The following is a 19,520-nucleotide window of genomic DNA, read 5'->3' on the forward strand; positions in this document are numbered from 1 at the left end:
GATGCTCTGTTCCGGGAGGCCACATCTACTTTATAATGAGTGATAAAGGTATGAGGATTAGCCCATGTAGCTGCCACACAAATTGAATCCAAAGGCAGTCTGGCTTGAAAAGCAATAGAGGTAGCCAAGGCCCTTGCTGAGTGTCCCTTAATTTTTCCTGGAAGTTTTTGTTTATGCAAATCGTAGATATGATTTATGGTGTTTGAAAGCCACTTAGATAAAGTCACCTTTGAGATTGCACAACCTTTTTTATTGTCCGCAAAGAATATGAATAATTGGTCAGATTTTCCAAAGTCCTTGGCCCTGTGTAAATAGAAATGTAACTGCCTATGAATGTCCAATTGATGAAGCTTATACTCTGCTTTGTTGCCATGATTGGGGAAGAAAACAGGAAGCTCTATGGACTGATTCAAATTGTAGTTAGAACATACCTTGGGTAAGAAAGAGGTGTTAGTTCTGAGAGAAACATGATCTTTATGGAAAATCAAATATGGGGGACGAATAGATAAGGCCTGTAATTCTGAAACCCTTCTAGCTGATGTAATTGCAATCAAGAAAAGGGTCTTCCAAGTCAGAAATTTGAGCGGGCAAGAAGCAGATGGTTTAAAAGGGGGGGGGGGGTCAAAGCATCTGAAACTAAATTTAGATCCCAGGGGGGAGAGGTTCTCTTATTGGAGGTCTTAAAATGGTAGCACCTCTTAGGAATGCCTTACATAGCCTATGGGACATGATATTGGACCCCATGTCTCCCATATGGAAATTAGAAATGGCAGCTAATTGAACATGTATAGTAGCTGCAGCTGCTCCTCGCTCAAAGGTTTCAGCAAGAAATTTGCAAATCTTTCAAATGAGTGCAGTAAAGGGATCAACCTGAGTTTTGTCTGCCCAACAAGAGAACCTCTTCCATTTACTAGCATAAAGTTTCCTAGTATTGGGCTTATGTGAAGAAATCAAAATATGTTGAACTGCCAAAGAAATATCGGGAAGCCTGGCTAAGATCGGAAGTGGAGAAACCAAGCTGTCAGCTTGAGAGTTTGAATGGAAGGATGGAGATTACCAGACTAATGCATCAGGAGATCTGGAACTGGGTCCAGGATTCAAGGCTCCCCCTGCAGGTGGGGCCAAAGGAATCGGAACCATATCTGATGAGGCCAGTAAGGGGCAATGATGACTAACTTGCAACCCAATGACTGTGCTTTCTGTAGAACCTTGCAAACAGGTGGAAAGGAGTAAAGCAGTCCTGGGAGCCAATCGTGAGCAAGTGCATCCCTGGGTGACTGTCCCGGTGGTGGGACTAGGACAAAGTAGCTCCTGCATTTGTTGTTGAGGGGGTTGGCAAACAGATCTCAGCATGGCTGGCCCCACTTGAGAAAAATCAAGTCTGCAACATCCTGCTTCAGGAATCACTCATGAGGCATCAGGATAGCCTGACTGAGCTTGTCTGCTATCACAATGGATTTTTCCAGGATGTGCATTGCAACCAGAAAGTGTTGGGAAGACATCGCCGATTGCCAAACTTGTAGAGCCTCTCGACACAAGGGGTAAGACCTGGTTCCACCCTGTTTGTTGATGTCCCATACTACCAACATATTGTCCATCTGAATTGCTATAGCCCCTGTAGGTAGAGAGTCCTGAAGTGCTTGCAATGCCAGAAGCACCACTCTCATCTCCAGGACATCCAAGTCTATGCCTGATGTCAAGGACTCAGAGGAGTCCACATGCTTCCTTTTGCAAGTCCTCTTCCGAGGGACCTTCTCTGAGGGATGCTCAGGGGAGGTTTCAGAATAAGTGGGATTGCTCAATGGGGCATCCTCGAGCATGGGTTCCCTACGCTTAGGGCAGAGGGGAGGTTCAGAGGCGAGCACTGAAGACAAGGGAGCCAATGGAGATGAGTGTGGAGCTGTCTCAGCAGACAGCATGCTCCTCATGACCTTGAAGGCATCGCGGTCCTGACCCAAAAGAGTCTCTGGCTCCGAAGAAGCCAGAGACTTCCTCTGAACTGAGGGCGATGACTCTGAGGCTGATGTAGGAGCTGAGCTGACCTGTGCCGAAACTCCGAGAGGGAGAGTAGGGTCGGACAAGGGTCCGATGCCAGTCCCCACCCCTCGAAGCCGACGAGGGAGTGTTGGCCCCCAGATCCCTCGATAGAAGGGGGTATTGAGGAGATCGGAGCAGTAGTCAGAACCGAAAGACCTAAGGAGGTTATTGGAACCGAGGAGGAATAGAGACAGATGTTGGTTTTGCTGTCGGCACGATTTCTGTCTGGGATGTGTCCTAAAGAATTTTGGCTAATGCTGGTGTCCTTCACCACCCTCTCCACATCATCATCTGAAAGGCTCCTGGATGACTGAGAGGAATGGGTAGAAGACCGGTGACTGCCTGCCACAGATTGTAATAAGGGAGACTGTGCTGTGGAGCAGACCACTCCGGTTCCAAGGCTGGAGACTTGGATCGCTTATGAGACCTTACTGGCTCTGAAACAACAGATGGAGCCATAGGTAAAAGTGTATTGTTGGAATCAAATGTCGAGCCCGACTTCACTTGCAATTTCTCCTTCTCTTTAGACGGATCCAAAACTGGTGCCAAAGAGGATGAGGGTTTGGGTTTTTCCAGTTTTTTTGCTGGCTGTGTCCCCTCCATAGCAGCATCAAAGGGGCCCTTTAGTAACCCTCTTAAGATAAGTTTATTCTTTCATTCCTGCAGAACTCGTGAACTATATGCATGGCAAATAGAACACGAATCCTGCAGGTGAACAGGCCCTAAACAATACACGCAACTCATGTGTCTGGCCGTAAGTGACATTTTTTGACAGCACAAATCACATTTTTTTAAATCCCAAAGGTTTGGATTCCTTGGTTGTATCCTTTGACATGGTAACAAACAGAACTATCTACAGCTAGACAAGAAAAACCCACTAATGATAATATAACATACAAAAAAATCCTTTTTTTTTTTTTTTAAACAGGAAAGAAGAAAAAGGGGAGGAGAGCCTCTAAGTTAACCGGCAAACTTCCTACCTAAGGAGAGCCTCTAACTTAAATGGCAACTCCTCAGAAACTTAAGGGAAGGCAAGAAAAGTGAAGAGCTCCATAATTTAAATGGGTTTAGAAGAGGGGAAGGCCAGAGAGAAAACGGTTAGTCCACAACAAAGTAAGTCACTAAGATGGGATATGTAAGGTAGAAAATGAAGGACAACTACTGTTTACAAGTTCAGAAAGATAATAGCAAGAAATTTTCTTCAAAATATAATAAAGAGAAAAATCACTTAGCTTGATCCAGTGTCCACAATCTTGACACAGCAAGCGGCAAAATGAGATCTGGATAACTACCGCTAGGCATGCTGGGATGGGGCTAGCCTTGAGCAAGTAAAAGCTCTTGAGCTATAGTATATGGCCGAGTCAGAACCGAGGGTCGGCTCTGAACCCAAACAGCAAGAACGAAGGCGAGATATGGACAACATAACATCTAGTATTCCAAATCAGGACACTGTAGTTTCTGTCAGTACCACATTTACCACATTGAGTGAGTAATTACCAAATAATATTTACAGACAGGCAGCAAAGGATGCAGATCACTGTAAAGCAAAGATCAGTTTACATAAAGTAGCACATGGCTTTAATCATTGTATTACAGATGAATATGGAAGTAAGCAATGAAATCATGAAATGTTGGTAATAAGGAAGTTTCCCTTACCACCAAGGCTATGAGAGCTCAGGGTTATTATAGTGAGATATGCAGAGGTATGACAGTAATAAGTAGGCCTGGCCTCCTTAAAAACACATTTATTTTATTTAGTTAGTTATTTCTGTTATAGAATGCTCTTTTCATTTTCACCTTTTCACTGATAATCTGTTTTATGGAACGTGCATTGAGGTTTTACTACAAATCTGTTTCCAGGGCTAAGGCCCTGATCTATGCAGCATTCATTGAGTCCTAAAAATATGTGTGACAAGATATGCACTACACAGTGGCAATCACCTATCAGTATCAATACACATATATGTCCCTTAATACATCCTGCTAAAGGCAATAGAAAACTATAACACTGCTCCTGTCCTACTGCTTAATATATACCATTGCTGTCATAAATCAGATGTTTTTGAGATGGAATAAAGAGAAAAGCAAACCCATGAGCATATCAGGTCAAGTGCAACAGTACAAATGCCCTTGTACACTTAAGTTAAAAAACTTAATAGAAATCAAAACATTGTTGAAAAATATAATATGGATATAGTAAGAGCTAGGTACCGTACTGCAACAGACACAGCTACATCAACATGGAAGTGCATGTAAGTATATCCAGAGTTTTAGGAACACAGGGCTTTATGTGGATGTAAAGATATATATTACATATACCCATGGCAAGAGAGGCCAATAAGCCTATCTAGTCTGCCTTTAAGGTGCATGTAACACTATATCTACCCCTTTTACACTCAAAACTTAAATAAACATGTTAAAAATCACACTATAAAATTCCAAAATACACCATTATTACATAATTACTACATATTTATAAATAATTAATAATACATAATAATAAATCATTGCAAAGGCTCTAGATATCAGTGAACTGAGGTGGCAGTTAAGGCTTAATGCCATCCAGTATCCTGGATTAAATGATATTATTAATATTGCCTGTTTGCTAAAACTCAAGCTCATTTTAGATAATCAGCCTTTTGCAATGATTTATTATTATTAATTATTTATAAATTGTAGTAATTGTGTTATAATGATGTATTTGGAATTTTATAATGTGATTTTAATATGTTTATGTAACTTCTGAGTTTTAATAGTTAATAAGTTTTATTAATTTGGTAATTAGTATGATGTAAGAGTCTATTTAACATATAAAAGGGTTGGGTTGGGTTTTGAAAATTGTTCTGATGAAGTCCCTACTAGGGGAAGAAAGCGCTTAATCTGTGATGTGAATAAAATTTGTTTATTTTTTACATTTGGCTTCAAGGTGTTTGGCTTGACCTGTGTGGAGTTAGTGTGGTTTTCTTGGTGTTTCTAGTTCGTCTACTTTCTCTGGTTGCTGAGTTATTGTCTCTATGACTTTCCTTGTTACTGCTGTTGGGTCAGCAGGCCTGGGGCTCAAAAGATAATTCATACTTCCCTTTCAACAAGGCAACACACGTGCTGTTATTCACTCCTTGGGAACTTGAGCAATAGCCAGTGACGTACTAAACAGCTCCACCAGGTGGTCTACCAGATCACTGGCTAGCTTCCTGAAGTCATTCAGAGGTAGCTCATCTGGTCAGTCTGGTCTCAGCCAGTTTCACTCTCATATCTTTCTATTCTAGTCTCGCCACTTTTCTCTCTACTCTAGATTATCTTTCTACCAGCATCTTTCCCTTGCTTCCCTTTGTCAGTATTTATTGAACATCTTTGTTTTATCACAGTTTTCTGTGATCTCCTTTCCATCTTTGGTCAGCCTTCCCTTCATCATGTCTGCTATGTAAATAAAAAGCTCATATTCCTCTTTGTGCCCCTTTCTACCATCTCCCATTCAAACTGCCACCCTATTGCCAACTTCCTTGTATTGTTTTGCTACACTTGCCATTCACTTCTTATATGCTAGCCTCACATTCCTATGTAGCCACTTCAACCTTATCCTTTCTGCCTCTCCCTCAATCCCCTGTGCAGCAGCCCTGGATTTTCAATTTCTGACCAAATGCCAAAGTTTATTTACTCCAGTTAGTTCACTGTTGACCCTCTCCCCTCAACATAATGCATTCCCTTAAAATCATATGCCACCATCTTTCCTGTTACATAAGTGCAGTCAGAAATGCAGCACTATTTCTCTAAGAATCTCAGTAAGCTTGTAGACATTTCACTCTGTTTACAGCTGAACAGGCAATGACTTAGAGGTGATGCATAAGTAAACTGCCACAACTGCATTAGCAGCACAAAATGTTTAAAAAATAAATAAAGCAGCTGTGTTTTAACTGTAATTCAAATATGTACATATGGCATACATATGGAGTACTGTATACAACTTAAAACTCTTTTTCACATGCTAAACAATGCAAATACTAGTTTTTCTGCTGATAAAACCACAGCTCTTCCTTGAAAAACTGATCACATTAAATGTGTGCAAACTATAAATCAAAGTTGCTTCCTTAGTGAGGTTGCAATGAATATTACTTAAAAAATTATACTAAAACCTTATAACATCTCTTAGCAAAAACACCAAATCTTCTGTAATACAAAACCTTTAACAGACAGTTTCATATTTTGTATATGAAAATCCATTTACTGAAACAAACAGATCAAAGTATCAACTGTTTATGCAACACGAAGATATTACTACAGTTACAGTTCCTACATATTTATTCAGTATACAATAAGAAATTTAAGTTTTACAATGGCAATACATGTGCAAATCAATGTACAATTCGGACTGTACCTGTTCATAAACGTAAATGTATATTCATTTCTGTCTTATGGATGCATTTTAGTTGTGTGTGTGTGTGTGTTTTTTTATTTGTCAACTCTTGAGTTTTTTATTTCACATCCTTGATATATTTTCCCACTTGTTCTTTATTCTTTTAGCAGAGTATACTAGAATCTACCAGAGAACAATGCTTTGGTCTTGCAAACAAAATCTACATGTCTCAAAGAGGCTCAAGCAGAACATGAGGGTAACCACAGAGAAGTGAAAAATACATGAATGTTGCTTTAAACCTATAACAAGAAAGCACAGTTGTATAAGTAAACTTAGTAACAGTAAATATTTCAAAGATCACTGCTGCAGTAGCTTTAGCTATTTGTGTATTATCCTACATAGGATAAAACTGCTGGCCAGCTTACAAAGCTTATGGGCACCTTCCACATCCCCATAATACCCATACAGCTAAGGCTAGTACAGGAGTAATCAAACAATGAACATCTATATTTAACACAACTACAACAATTTCACAGCCAAAAATTATTGATTTTAATAGTTTTAATGGCCAATGCAGGATTTAAGCTACTTACCCAGAATGGACAGGGCTAGAAACAAGATTGACATTGTCTAATGTGTCTGCTGTCCAGCTATAGCGATTAAGGGAGTCCGAGTCAAACTCCTTGGGAGCTGTGAGGTGCTGAAAAAGAACAAAAGCCATCAAGCATTTATTTAGTGAATCTGTTCAGCGCCTTGTAGTACTTCTAATTAATTAATGAATAAAGTAAAGCTTGAACTTCTGGATTTATAATGAAACACCCAGCTCAAAAAAAAAAAAAAAGACTCAAAATATGGTAACTACAAAACTAATACATAAAAACTTAAAAATAATAGAAACACACAATTTTAGCACTTTGTATATCACACAAAATTTGTCCTACACAGATTTTGCAGTGGGCACTTATCATCATTATTGTTACTGTTAATTTAGTTTGGTTTTGTTCATGTGATTTAATGATATGACTTTTTAAGCTGGCTGTTAATTAATTCTACTATTTAAACTGAGTGTAATTTTAACTTACTGACACTGAAGAAGAGTTGTGAGAACTTGAAAGCGTTGTTGTTTTAGTAAATGTTATTTCAAGACGGTCAGACTACTGGTTTATTCTATTTCATAGTAAAAGTCGGCACACAGGATTAAGTTGCTACGCCCAGAATACTTTTAGAATCCAACCCTTTCCTGAAAACTATAGAAGAAGCCAGGCCCTGGTAGAAGGAGCCTTGACCGTGCCTGAACAGTTTTGTTGTTGTGGTGAGAGTAACAAAAAGAAATAGCCTGAGACATCCATTTGGAAATATCTGCTCTAACACTGGTTGTCATTTTGTTCTTACCTTCTCAAGAAATGAACAACTGACCAGAACTTCTGAAAGATTTTGGTCTGTCACGAGAGCAACAAAGTTGTCTGTGGACATCTGACATAGGAATACAGAGCTGTGGATAAACCTGCATACCACTTCAGGCAAAAAAGAAGGAAGGATTAGTTCTCAAAAGAAAGCCTATATTTTTGGAAAATGAGATAAGTCTGACTTACTATAAAAGCTTGCAACTCAGATACTCTTCTTGCAGAAGTCAGAACAATGTGTAAGATTGTCTCCCATGTCAAGAACCTCGACCCTGCCTGACAAGCTCATTCAAATGGAGCAAGAGTTTGTATTTGTAACACAAAGTTAAGATTCTAAGAGAATTCTTGTGCAATACCACTTTCAAAAGTATCTTCATACAAGATTGCATTGCAAGATGAGGCAGACATGATGAAATGGCTGACAAATGAACCATGACTGGCATGTTGTAGGCAGGTTGTAGGATAGTAATTTACACAAATAATTTAAAACCAGAGAAACAATAGCCTTGAATCAGTGCTGGTTCTTTTGTTGCACCAAGTAGAAAACCTTTTCCATTTGCTAATATATGACATTCTAGTAACATAATTTTTTTCCCCATTAATACCTGCTGTATGTCCACACACAAAGGTGACTAAAGGTATTAGGATTCTTTCATCCAAGCAGTCAGTTGCAGCTGTTTGAGGGTGTGATGTATCAAACTGTTAGCATTCTGGGAGTAAATCCAGTCTATAAGGAAGCCTTTGGTAATTGCCCCTAGCCATTTCTAGGAGAAGGAAGAATTACTGTTGCCTGGGTGAGAAGGGAGTCACTAAAATGACCTTTGGTAAGTCATTCAGAATTTTCGGAAGTACCCTGGTTATTAGTGGAAAGGGCAGAAAAGCATACATGAACATTCCTGTCCAAGTAAAATAAAAAGTCAAGGCCTGTCTTCCAGGCCTTCTTGGATGGAGTCCTAGAGCAGAATTTTTTCCAAAAGATTGTTTAGAGAGGAGGTAAAAGGTCTACTTGAGGTGTTTCTCAAAGATGTATCAAATCTAGGAGGACCCTCTGATTCAGCTTCCATTCATGAAGGTCTGCCCTGGTCCTGCTGAAATTGTCAGCCTGTAGAGCAAGTTGTACTGAAAATCTATATCGCAAGCAAACATGACTAGTCTGTAAAGAGGGTAAGACCTGGTTCCCCCTTGCTTATATACCAGATCACTTCTATCCCCCCTGATTCAACCTGTGATGGATGACAGGAGGGAAAAGAAGTGTATGGTCTGATGGATGATGAGGAATCCTCTGAAAAGGAGGAAGAGACTCTCATTGCTATTTGTAGCTATGTAAATTACTCTCAGAACCCACCTGCTTGAAACAATCTGTTACTAGAGTGTGAAACAGAGGTTCAGACTTTCTGGAAAAATTAAAAAGCTGCCAGGGTGGGAGGGGAGAAAGGTCTATCATATAGCCAATCAGACTTATAGCACTGTCCCTTGTTCAGGAGGGGGATTTCCCTCATCACACATTTCAATAACTCTATAGCAGAAGGTCCAGAAACTACTTCTCTCTTCAAGGGAAAATTCAAAATTTCATTTTTGACATCCTCTGGGAGGTTTTTTAAATGCAGCCAGGCAAACATACTCATAATGGTTCCAGTGGCAACAGCTATGGAAGTGGCATCATTTGAGTCATATACACATTGTAAACGTGTAGTAACTTTTGAAACAGTAGAAGCCAAATTATATAAAGCAGATTTTCCTTACAAAAGGCAACCAATCCCAAAACATTCCTAAACATATGAGCCAGATGGTTGAGAATTCTAAAAACGAGAGTTGCAGAAGCATATTATTGTCAGAAGAAGAGGTATTAGTATTAACCAGATACTTAGCAGCAGTTGGGTTTAGTAAAGCTACAGCTACTGGCCAGGTCTGGAATTAGTGTATAAAAACTTCAAATGCTAAGGGATCTTATATAATCTATCTGCCTTTGGGAATGCAACAGCTGACTGTCAGATAAAGTATGAGCTGTGACAAAAATATCCTCCAAAGCAGAAAGAGGAGGAACAACAGGCATAGGATCATGAAATTCCATTTGTAATAAATCATAATATTTTCTGAAGGACTGAGAAACATCACTGTTCTTCCACAACAATTCATTCTGGAAAAAGACTTAGAGAAAGAGAATACTTCATAGAGAGTATCCAACGTCACACCCCTTCAGAATCTGAAAAAGAAATCTGTGGAGATACTAAATTATAGATTCCTTCATTCTCCTTTTGAGGTTCAAACTCTTGAATTTCTTCAGGAAAAGAATAATCACTTTTCTTTTAAGAGAACTAGCCATATAAGAAGGGTGAACAGCCTACTCTAAACCCTGAGCTTGGCGTTTACACACTTTATCTTTCCATGCCCAGATTGCAGGCATGTACTTCAGCTTTGATCATGAAGTAGTTATATTGTGGCATGTACAATGTGTCGTTCAAAATGCAATTTTCACTACTTTTTTAACTCGGGGACTGAGCTGGCACAAGCAGATGCCTGTCACATGACAGTAATGTATGTGTATGGCTGCTGACATATAGACAGAAAGAGAGAGGAAACTTAAAGCTGAGCAGTCATTGGCTGTATTTTGTTTTACTTTGTTTCTTGGCTTTATATTATTTGTACTACTTATGAGCCACAGAAACGGGAGAAGCTAAGTAAAATGTAAGAACCTGCTGAAAAAACCTTTACCCGAGTTCTTCTAACTGTGACTACCGGTATGTGAATTAAAAAGAGAAAAAGCATTGCAACCAAGGAGTTGCTAGGCAACTGATATGCTAATTATTTTATTTTTTATTTTTAATTAATCTTATAGTGAGTATGAAAGTAACTCACAACTGTAGCCCATGTTGAGTCTTACACCCTGTGCAAGGGTCTGTTATAGTGACTGCTGGAAAGGTTTTTAACTCCTACCAATGGCAAATAATGCAACATTATTTATATTTATCTAAAGAACTTTAGAATAAGTTCTGGCAGTTACACTACATAGTAGTTTGTAATTTTAGCATGTTACCACTCTTGATTCCAGACACGAGAGGCAGAATCACATAGAGGCCACAGTTAAAATGATATTTTTGCTTTTCTTTTATTTATAAGCACTACCTTTTTCCTCCATTACTTTCTGAAACACGATCTTAAAGAAGTATATTTGCTGGAACTGCACTGCCCCTTTTAGATTTTTTTTCTTATTTTTATTTTAAGATTAATGAACTAGGCCAAGAAGGTCCATTTTTTAGCCATGACCCTAATTACCAACACTGAAAAAGGCAACAAAATATATTCTGTAAGTAAGAGGTGATCTAGCACATCACTGAGGATTGTCTTGGATTGTTGTGCATTTTGCAGATCAGAGCTAATATTAAAGATGTAAAGTATTTAATGAAGAAAACATTAGAATGAATAATTCATGCTGACAGTGTGTTATCCTGTATGTTAAGTTGGTATTGTTGTGTCGGTGTAGATAATATTAAAGGCTTAATACTGCTACTACATTACAACACAGTGGCAAGGGAGTATGGAATTATGAAGTATGTACGACTAATATATAATAGCCGGCACTGACAGTTTAGTTTGCACTTAGCACAGAGGGATAAAACTACAAGCTTTTACTGTTATGTTGTCATTGTATAATAGCCTGTAATCACTACAGCTGGCCTTGCTACTGCAGGAGCTCTGCCATAAGACCCTACTCCTACAACTTTATTGAGAATTTTGTCATTGTATAATGGCCTGTGGCCACTACATCTGACCTCAATACTGCAGGAGCTCTGCCACAAGCCCTACTCCTACAAGTTTACTGAGGAATTTGTTATTGTATAATGTAAGCACATTCATCATGAAGAACCTTGCAGTGCATTAACATTAATCAGTTAAATATATGTCTGCTCTATGAATAAAATGTCTCTGTGAAATGTCTGTGCACTCTAAGGACCTCTTACTAAGCTGGTCACATCCCCTTTTTCTTTTCCAGTAGACTGTAGTGATTATAGCAGTTATTTAGTCTCAGGAAATGACAGAAAACCTGTTTTACTTTTTATCTCTTTGATAAATACTTTGTACCTTCTAAAAACTGATTGATCTCAGTTATAATCTGAGTTACAGAGACTGCTGAACTACATGCCTGGATTCCTCAGCATAAACCTGACATTCTCATTGTAACTGAAATTTGACTTATACTCAGCAAAAACAACTCAAAGTTATACCTCCTGGCTATAATATCATCCATAATGACCACATAAAGAGGAAAGGTGGTGGTATTGCTTTAATACTTCCCAGTGCCTACTACATTCCCCCTTACAGCAAACCAATACCACAATTTAGATCAGCAGAGCTTCTTACTGCTTTCCTCAAAGTAAACAATTATAAGCAAATATATATTATTGTCTTTTACATCCCTCCTGGCAACGATACTGCTATACTGGAAGATATCCTACAGTGGATATCCATAACACTTCCAGAAGAAAACAATACTACTACGGTGAATTAAATATCAGTTGGTGGGGCATACACTCCAACTCCCCTACATCTAGCATGAACTTACATGGTTTCACAAAACTAATTAATAGCTCCACACATTATAGCAAGGCATCAAGTTCCCTATTAGACTAGATCCTAGTATAAGACCATAGCAAATACTCTACCACATGTACAATGTCACTCTTTCAGTGATAATCTTCCAATCTGTACTTCCAGATATCTCACACATCCAGTTAAACAGCATAATTATAAAATAACAAGCGACCTTTCCAAGTTTAACCTAGAAATGTTCATTGCTAAACTCATCTATTAACTAGAACTTCCAGAAAATCTTCCCCTTAAATGATGCAGATTATGACAACCCCACTCTGGGTCAGTAATCAAAGAGCCTGAATCCTCACCACTGACAATGGAGAGGGATGCTCCCTTCACTTGGAATACAAATGAATACACTCACTATTTCCAGATGCAGACTTCTCTGCCTCATGCACAGTGTCCCTTAAGAGCACATAGGGAACCCAGTCAACCTGTGGTCTGGGTTTCTCTCTCTCTGTCTCTCTACAGGTCCCCAACAAGGCTCCCCACTGGCACAGCTGCAGGGTTAAGGCCTCAGCCAAGTGTCCAAGCCATGTCCTCCAGCACCCTCTTTGTGAAACCAGTGCTTCGTGTCCCTGCTCCAAGTAGCTGATACACACACGCACATGCACGTGGGGAAGGCTGGCACAGATTTACCCACTGTGACCCCTTCTGCGTAGACTATAAGGTAGCTATCCTTGCCACCAGACACTACAAAGCCAGCTACCTAAGGCTCTTGCAAGGGTACCGAATTATACTGAGTGAAATTAATATTAATAGAAATGGAAACACTGACCAAACAGTCAGGTTTCAGGAGTGGCCACACTGCCACCAATAGATTTTATTTATATTTGTTGACCGGGAGTGTCCGACTGGATGTAAGTTCATTTTCAGCGGAGGCCAGGGGAGAAAAGCTCCACAGTTAAAATAAACAGACAGTAGTTACACTGGATTACATAGCGATTAACAATTTACATAGCAATTACTTACAACATATTTACAGATGAAGAACATAGTACATCAGTAGACAACTAGAATCTTTATCTGTGAAGTACATAACAGACATTAACAAATGTTACAATAAGAAGTTCCTGCTGTATAATAAATACTAGGCTTATGAGCATCTGAGCTTGCTGTAATTAAGGTAGTTAGTGGAGTGGAAAGAAAGGTAGTGGTTGGATAGGGGTGGGTGATATTAGAGTGGGAGTTGCAAGGGCATAGCCAGCATGTTTTTAGGTGCGCTTTTATTAAAGTTTTGAAGTGGGTGCATGATGGTACGGCAGTAATTGTGGGTGGAAGGGAGTTCCATAATTTGGCTATGGTGCAAGAGAATAGTGCTTCACCAGCAGAGTTATTGGCTTTAGTGATCTGCAAGTGATTTTTGTTGCTGGATCTTAGTGGTCTGGTGGTGCGATAGGGTTGGAGTAGATTCTGGAGGGATGGGACATTTAGTGGATGGTTTACTAGTTTGTGGGCGAGTGAGAGTTGATACCATTGAAGAAGGTGAGGGAGTTCAAGCCAGCCCAGTTCAGCAAGTGAGAGACAGTGGTGACTATGGTAGGATGCCCCTGTGGCAAATTTAGCGATTTTGTTGTAGCAGGTCTCTAGCTTGTTTAGATTGCATTGCCTTAGTTTGGTATATATTGGAGAGGCATAAAGTAGGGTGGAGATAAGGTGGGAATTTGCTATTGAAATCTTTGCTGCTTTGGTGAGAAGTTGCTTATTTCTGTATAATGCTCCTAGTTTACTGTGGACTTTTTTTATGGTCATGGATATGTGAATGTCAAATTTTAGTTTATTGTCTATTTCCACTCCTAGTGATTTGGTGTGTTCAGTTGGGTATACAGTGGTGTTGTCTTTTGCTGTGATGTTAAAGTGAGAGTTGTTTTGAGTATGTTTGGTGGGTTAGAAGATGAGTAGTTTAGTTTTGTTTGGGTTGAGTATTAATTGGGCATCGGATAACCAAGTTTCAACAGAGGAAAAGGCTTCCTGGTGACCTTTTGCAGTTTGGGTAGGGACTGGGCTGAGCAGATGATGACTGAGTCATCTGCGTATTGTATGAGTGTGCCATGTTTGGTGGCAGAGGCTAGATTATTGGTGAAAACAGAGAAGAGTAGGGGTCTAAGGATGGATCCTTGGAGAACTCCTATGGAGACAGGTAGTTGAGGAGATATGTCATTCTGCCATACAATGGATTGTTGGCGGTCAGACAGGTAACTCTGAAACCAGCTGGTGACTGATTGTGAGAAGGATGGGCTATTGAGGACAGAGATAAACTGTCTGTGTGGGACCATGTCAAATGCTTTAGATAGGTCTAGGAAAGTAGCAGAGGAGAGATAGCCATTGTTTTTATGCTGAAGGATAGTGTTACTAAAGGAGAGTAAGGCAGTGGTGATGCTATGGTTTGGTCGGAAACCATGCTGAGTACTGGAAAGGAGGTTGTTAGTAAGGAGGTAGTCTGAGACCTGAGAGTGTATGCATCTCTCTAGTATTTTGGACAGTGGAGAGAGAATAGCTATGGGGCAGTAACTGTTTAGTTCTGTGGAGGGTCCGCCTTTGTAGAGGGGAATTATATGTGATACTTTCCACAGTGTGGGAATGTAACTTTCTGACAGAGATCGGTTAATCAAGATGGATACTGGGTAGGCCAGAGCAGATATAAGTACTCTCACAGGTTAAAATATTTTGTAAAGGACCAGACACAATGAAAAGTTTAAATATATTTAATAATAATAAAAGAAAAAATAACACAGATGAATAGGTTCACAAAGATACAGAAAAACAGTACTTAACTAATCTCAATATATTTTCTTGACTGATCTAAAGAATTACTATTCCTGGGTCACTTACTAGAGCAAGGCAAGATGAAGTGGGCAAGAGATGCTTCTTTGTCAGGTTACAAAAAACAGAGTGCAATAAGAGTTCAGTCTCACCTAGTATTAAAATAGAATTTTTAGTGATGGATTACAGAATGACATCACATTCATCTGATCATCTGACTTCTGGTTCCCATGCTTTCCCCCTAGGCTAGAAGCAGTCAGGATTTATCACATAACACAAACACACAGACAGCCTTGCTAAGATCTGTTGCAGCTCCTGGAAGTGATTAAACAATTTCAAACTTCCACCCTTCCAGAGTAGTAATTAGTTCACCCCAAAGGCGATGCAGAAAGCTTCCTAGTACAGACTTTCTGTCTCTGGCTGCATTGAGAACTGTAAGATAACATCTTTACATGATCATCTAACATCTAAAGATGGTGCAGCAACTGTGAAATCTTACGATCACACTGCTGTGAGAACTTAGGAGTTTCTGTCCATCAGACGTGGACCATTTTCTTGCCCTGGGAGCTGAATGGGGTTAGTGTAACAGTGGTGTATATCCCACCCAGTGCTAATACCACTGAGGCTCAAAATAAACTGTGCAATCATATTGGTGAGCTGCAGATCAAACATCCTGAGTTTGTACATGTGGTAGCAGGGGACTTTAATAAAGCAGATCTGAAAGAAGTACTCCCACACTACCATCAGTATGTGGATGTTCCCACTAGGGGTGATAATATCCTGCACAAGCTGTATACAAAATTAAAGTTTACAAGGCAGTGCAACTTCCACAAATGGGAAACTCTGACCATTATATCATATTACTATCACCAGCTTACAAACTGACACTGATTACAGAGAAACCCATGAAGATACAAATCATGGTCTGGTCTAAGGATACCATGGAGGCCCTCCAATACTGCTTTGAAAGAACAAACTGGGATATGCTCAAGGAGGCAGCAACAGTAAATCAGCATCTGAACATAGATGAATACATAGATTCCAAACTGTATTGATGAGGTAACAAGCACCAAGAGCATCACTATCAGAGCTAACCAGAAGCCATGGCTCACCCCAAGCTATATGAGCTTCTGAAGGTGAGACATGCAGCTTACAGGGCTAAGGACAAAGCAGACTTAAGGGAAGCAAGAGGCAATCTGAGAAGAGGTGCAAAGGAGGCAAAGGAAGAGCATAGCAGAAGGGTGCAGAGCCACTTTGACGACATGAGAGATGCAAGGAGATTATGGCAAGACATACAAAAGATGAATGACTACAAAATCAGGTGAGAGCACAGTGTGAGGACAACATTGAATTCCTGGATAGTTTGAATACCTTCTTTGGAAGACTTGAGGAGAGAAACTACAGGCTGGCACTAAAGCTACCCATTGATGAGGAGGATGCTGTGCTCAAACTCAGTACAGAGGAGGTGAGAAGAGAGCTAAGGAAGGTAAATCCAAGGAAGACTGCTGGCCCAGATGACATATTGGGCAAGGTGTTAAAAGGCTGTGCTGATCAATTGTGCAGAGTACTCATGGAGATATTTAACATCACTCTTGCCACGGAGAAAGTACCCTCATGCTACCAGGAAACAAACATCATTCCATTGCCTAAGAAAATTTCCCCCTCCAGCCTTAACATCTACAGATCAGTTGCTCTGACATCAACTATTATGAAATGCTTCAAGCAGCTGATTAAAAAGCATTTGTCGTCAGACCTACCTCACAATTTTGACCATCTGCAGTTTGCCTACAGAGCCAACAGATCTACGGCTGATGCCATATCATTGGCACTACACACCTCTCTTGAACATCCAGAGGCCAATGACAACTATGTGAGAATGCTGTTCATAGATTTCAGCTCAGCATTTAATAAGGTGGTACCAATGCAACTGACAGAAAAACTGGCATATACAGAAGTCAGTAAACATCTCTGTAACTGGATCCTGGACTTCCTGATTGAGAGACCACAGACAGTGAGTTTGGGTAAGAACACATCAAAGTCTATCAAGATTAATACCGGGGTTCCACAGGGACATGTTCTCAGTCCACTGTTACTCACCATCCTGACCCAGGAATGCAATGCTAAGCACAAGTCCAACCATATCATTAAGTTTGATGATGATACCACAGTCATGGGGCTCATTACAAAAAAGGATGAAAGAGCACACAGAGAAGAGGTGGCATCTCTGATCAGATGATGTGAGGGGAACAACCTTGACCTGAATGTAAGCAAGACCAAAGAGATTATCACTGGCTTTAGGAAAAGGAAAACAAACCAACCATCCAGCGCTCATGATCAATGGTGAGAGTGCAGAGAGGGTTAAGCATATGAAATTTCTAGACGTACACATATCAGAAGATCTTTCATGGTTGAGAAACACCAGCCAGCTGGTCAAGAAAGTGCATCAGTGCCCTTCATTATTTGAGAAGGCTGAAGAAAGTTAAGCTCCCACCTCATATCCTCTCCACCTTCTATAGAGGTGCTATTGACGTCACAGTATGGTTTGGAAGTTGTACAGCTACAAAAAGGAAGGTACTACAGAGAGTGGTGAGGGTCACAGAGAAGGTAATGGGTACGAGTCTTCCATCAATACAACTTTACTCTGCAAGAAGCATCAAAAGGGCCACCATAATAATACAAGACACCATGCATCCAGCGCATGGACTGTTTAAGCATCTGGCATCGGGTAGAAGATAGAGCAGCATCCACTGCAGGACTACCACATTCAACATCGGTTTCTACCAGACAGTGGTCAGACTTCTGAACTCAGGCATAAATCCCAGATAACTGGACATTAACAAAAAATACCTATAGTATGTTGTATAATTTATACCATACAAATTCCAAGTAAGTGCAATATTTATTTATATTATACCTATCGAGTGCAATATTAGGCAGACAACTTAGCAATGTGCAATCTGTAATGTGTCTTTTATTTAAATGGGGCAGTTACTGTAACTTAGGGGAGGATATAGTTATTCTGTATTTAATTGTTGGAATTTATCTACTCTTTTTGTACGGGATTAACCTCTTCTCTTACAGTATCCTCTGTTAAAACATATACATTTAAACAGTTACAAAATGCATGTATATTTCTTTTTCTGTCCAGCAGAGAACACTGCTGATACATTTTTAACACAAGCAAATCTACAAATACATTTTCAACACAAGCATCTGCACAAATCTTCATATTCAAGTAACATATAATTCTTTGCTAGATTCCAGCTAGCTGTGCTGGCATATGTTACACATCCACTGCTTTTCTTCTCTTGGCATAGCTGGCAACACCTCACATCATCACACGGTTAATTAATTTAATACAACTTTTCTAAATATCCTAAATAGCCTTACTGATGGAAGGTTGAAAGCTATGGGCAAAGGTATTCACCACTGTCCAGACTGCACTGGTATATCAGCTTACTTCATACCTCTCACAAAGCTGCTTTAAGATCAATTAATCAATTTATATCACAGTAGTGGCTTCTTTAGGAAACCAGATTGCTCTCAATCATGAATAGCTGCCTGATTTTAAAGCAGTGCTATATTGGTAAAACAATCTTTCTTGTAACAGACCAACATCATTCCAATCTTCTAACCAGTACATGTGGTAATGCATTCTGCCACAAAATGGACCATCCATTTTTGTTGTGTTTTGTGATAATTTAGTGGTGCGTATTCAGTCATTGTATCTCAAACAACCTTTGGTGTGTAAGGAAGACTGCTGCTGGTACAATATTTAGCATATGCTCCCAAATGGTCATTGCGATCCAAACCAGAAATGTAAAATGATAACCATGGTCACAGTTGACACTACTGTAATACAGCCCCCAATCCATTCCATTTACCTTCACCCAATCAGTTGCCTCCTGCAGCCAAACCTCCAGCCCCCTCATATTTGGTTTGAAGTCACCAGTTGCCACTGACATTAAGTACGGCAATATTAAATAAAGTTATGATGGATTTCACTTTGTCAATATGCATACAGGATATACCCTTAAAGACGTGCTAAACTGAAAAAAATTACAACAGTATCGAAGCGCATGTGACCACTGAAGTAATGAGCTATTGGACTGGTAACATGAGATGCATGTCTTTGTGATTACTGAGTAGATCCCAAAGTGCTATTTTAATGATACACACTTTGGATTCAGCACTAAAGTTGCAGGATTAAACTAGTCATTCCAAAACAAAGCTGAGCTTTTACCCCATAATAAACAAATGCATGCTGACGCAGCATCTTCTACAAATCACAGTCATTCTACCAGCCTTTTTAACAACAGAAAATTATACAATGGCCTATCTATACCTCTGAGCTGCAAAGAGGGAAAACGAAAAGC

General features: G+C 39.7%; 1 protein-coding gene across 7 annotated transcripts in view; it reads right to left on the reverse strand.

The window, feature by feature from the left end:
• The window catches only part of ANK3 (ankyrin 3), a 2,432,060-nt gene that overhangs the window by 587,430 nt on the left and 1,825,110 nt on the right, over positions 1–19,520 (reverse strand). For all 7 annotated transcript variants that reach the window (XM_044056400.1, XM_044056402.1, XM_044056401.1 and 4 more), the window contains one exon: positions 6,982–7,088. In XM_044056400.1, coding sequence (XP_043912335.1) covers positions 6,982–7,088 — 107 coding nt within the window. The remainder of the gene's footprint in view (positions 1–6,981; positions 7,089–19,520) is intronic.

This window comes from Protopterus annectens, chromosome 14.part0, assembly GCF_019279795.1.
Source record: "Protopterus annectens isolate FY-2018-M chromosome 14.part0, PAN1.0, whole genome shotgun sequence".
NCBI classification, from domain to species: domain Eukaryota; kingdom Metazoa; phylum Chordata; order Ceratodontiformes; family Protopteridae; genus Protopterus; species Protopterus annectens.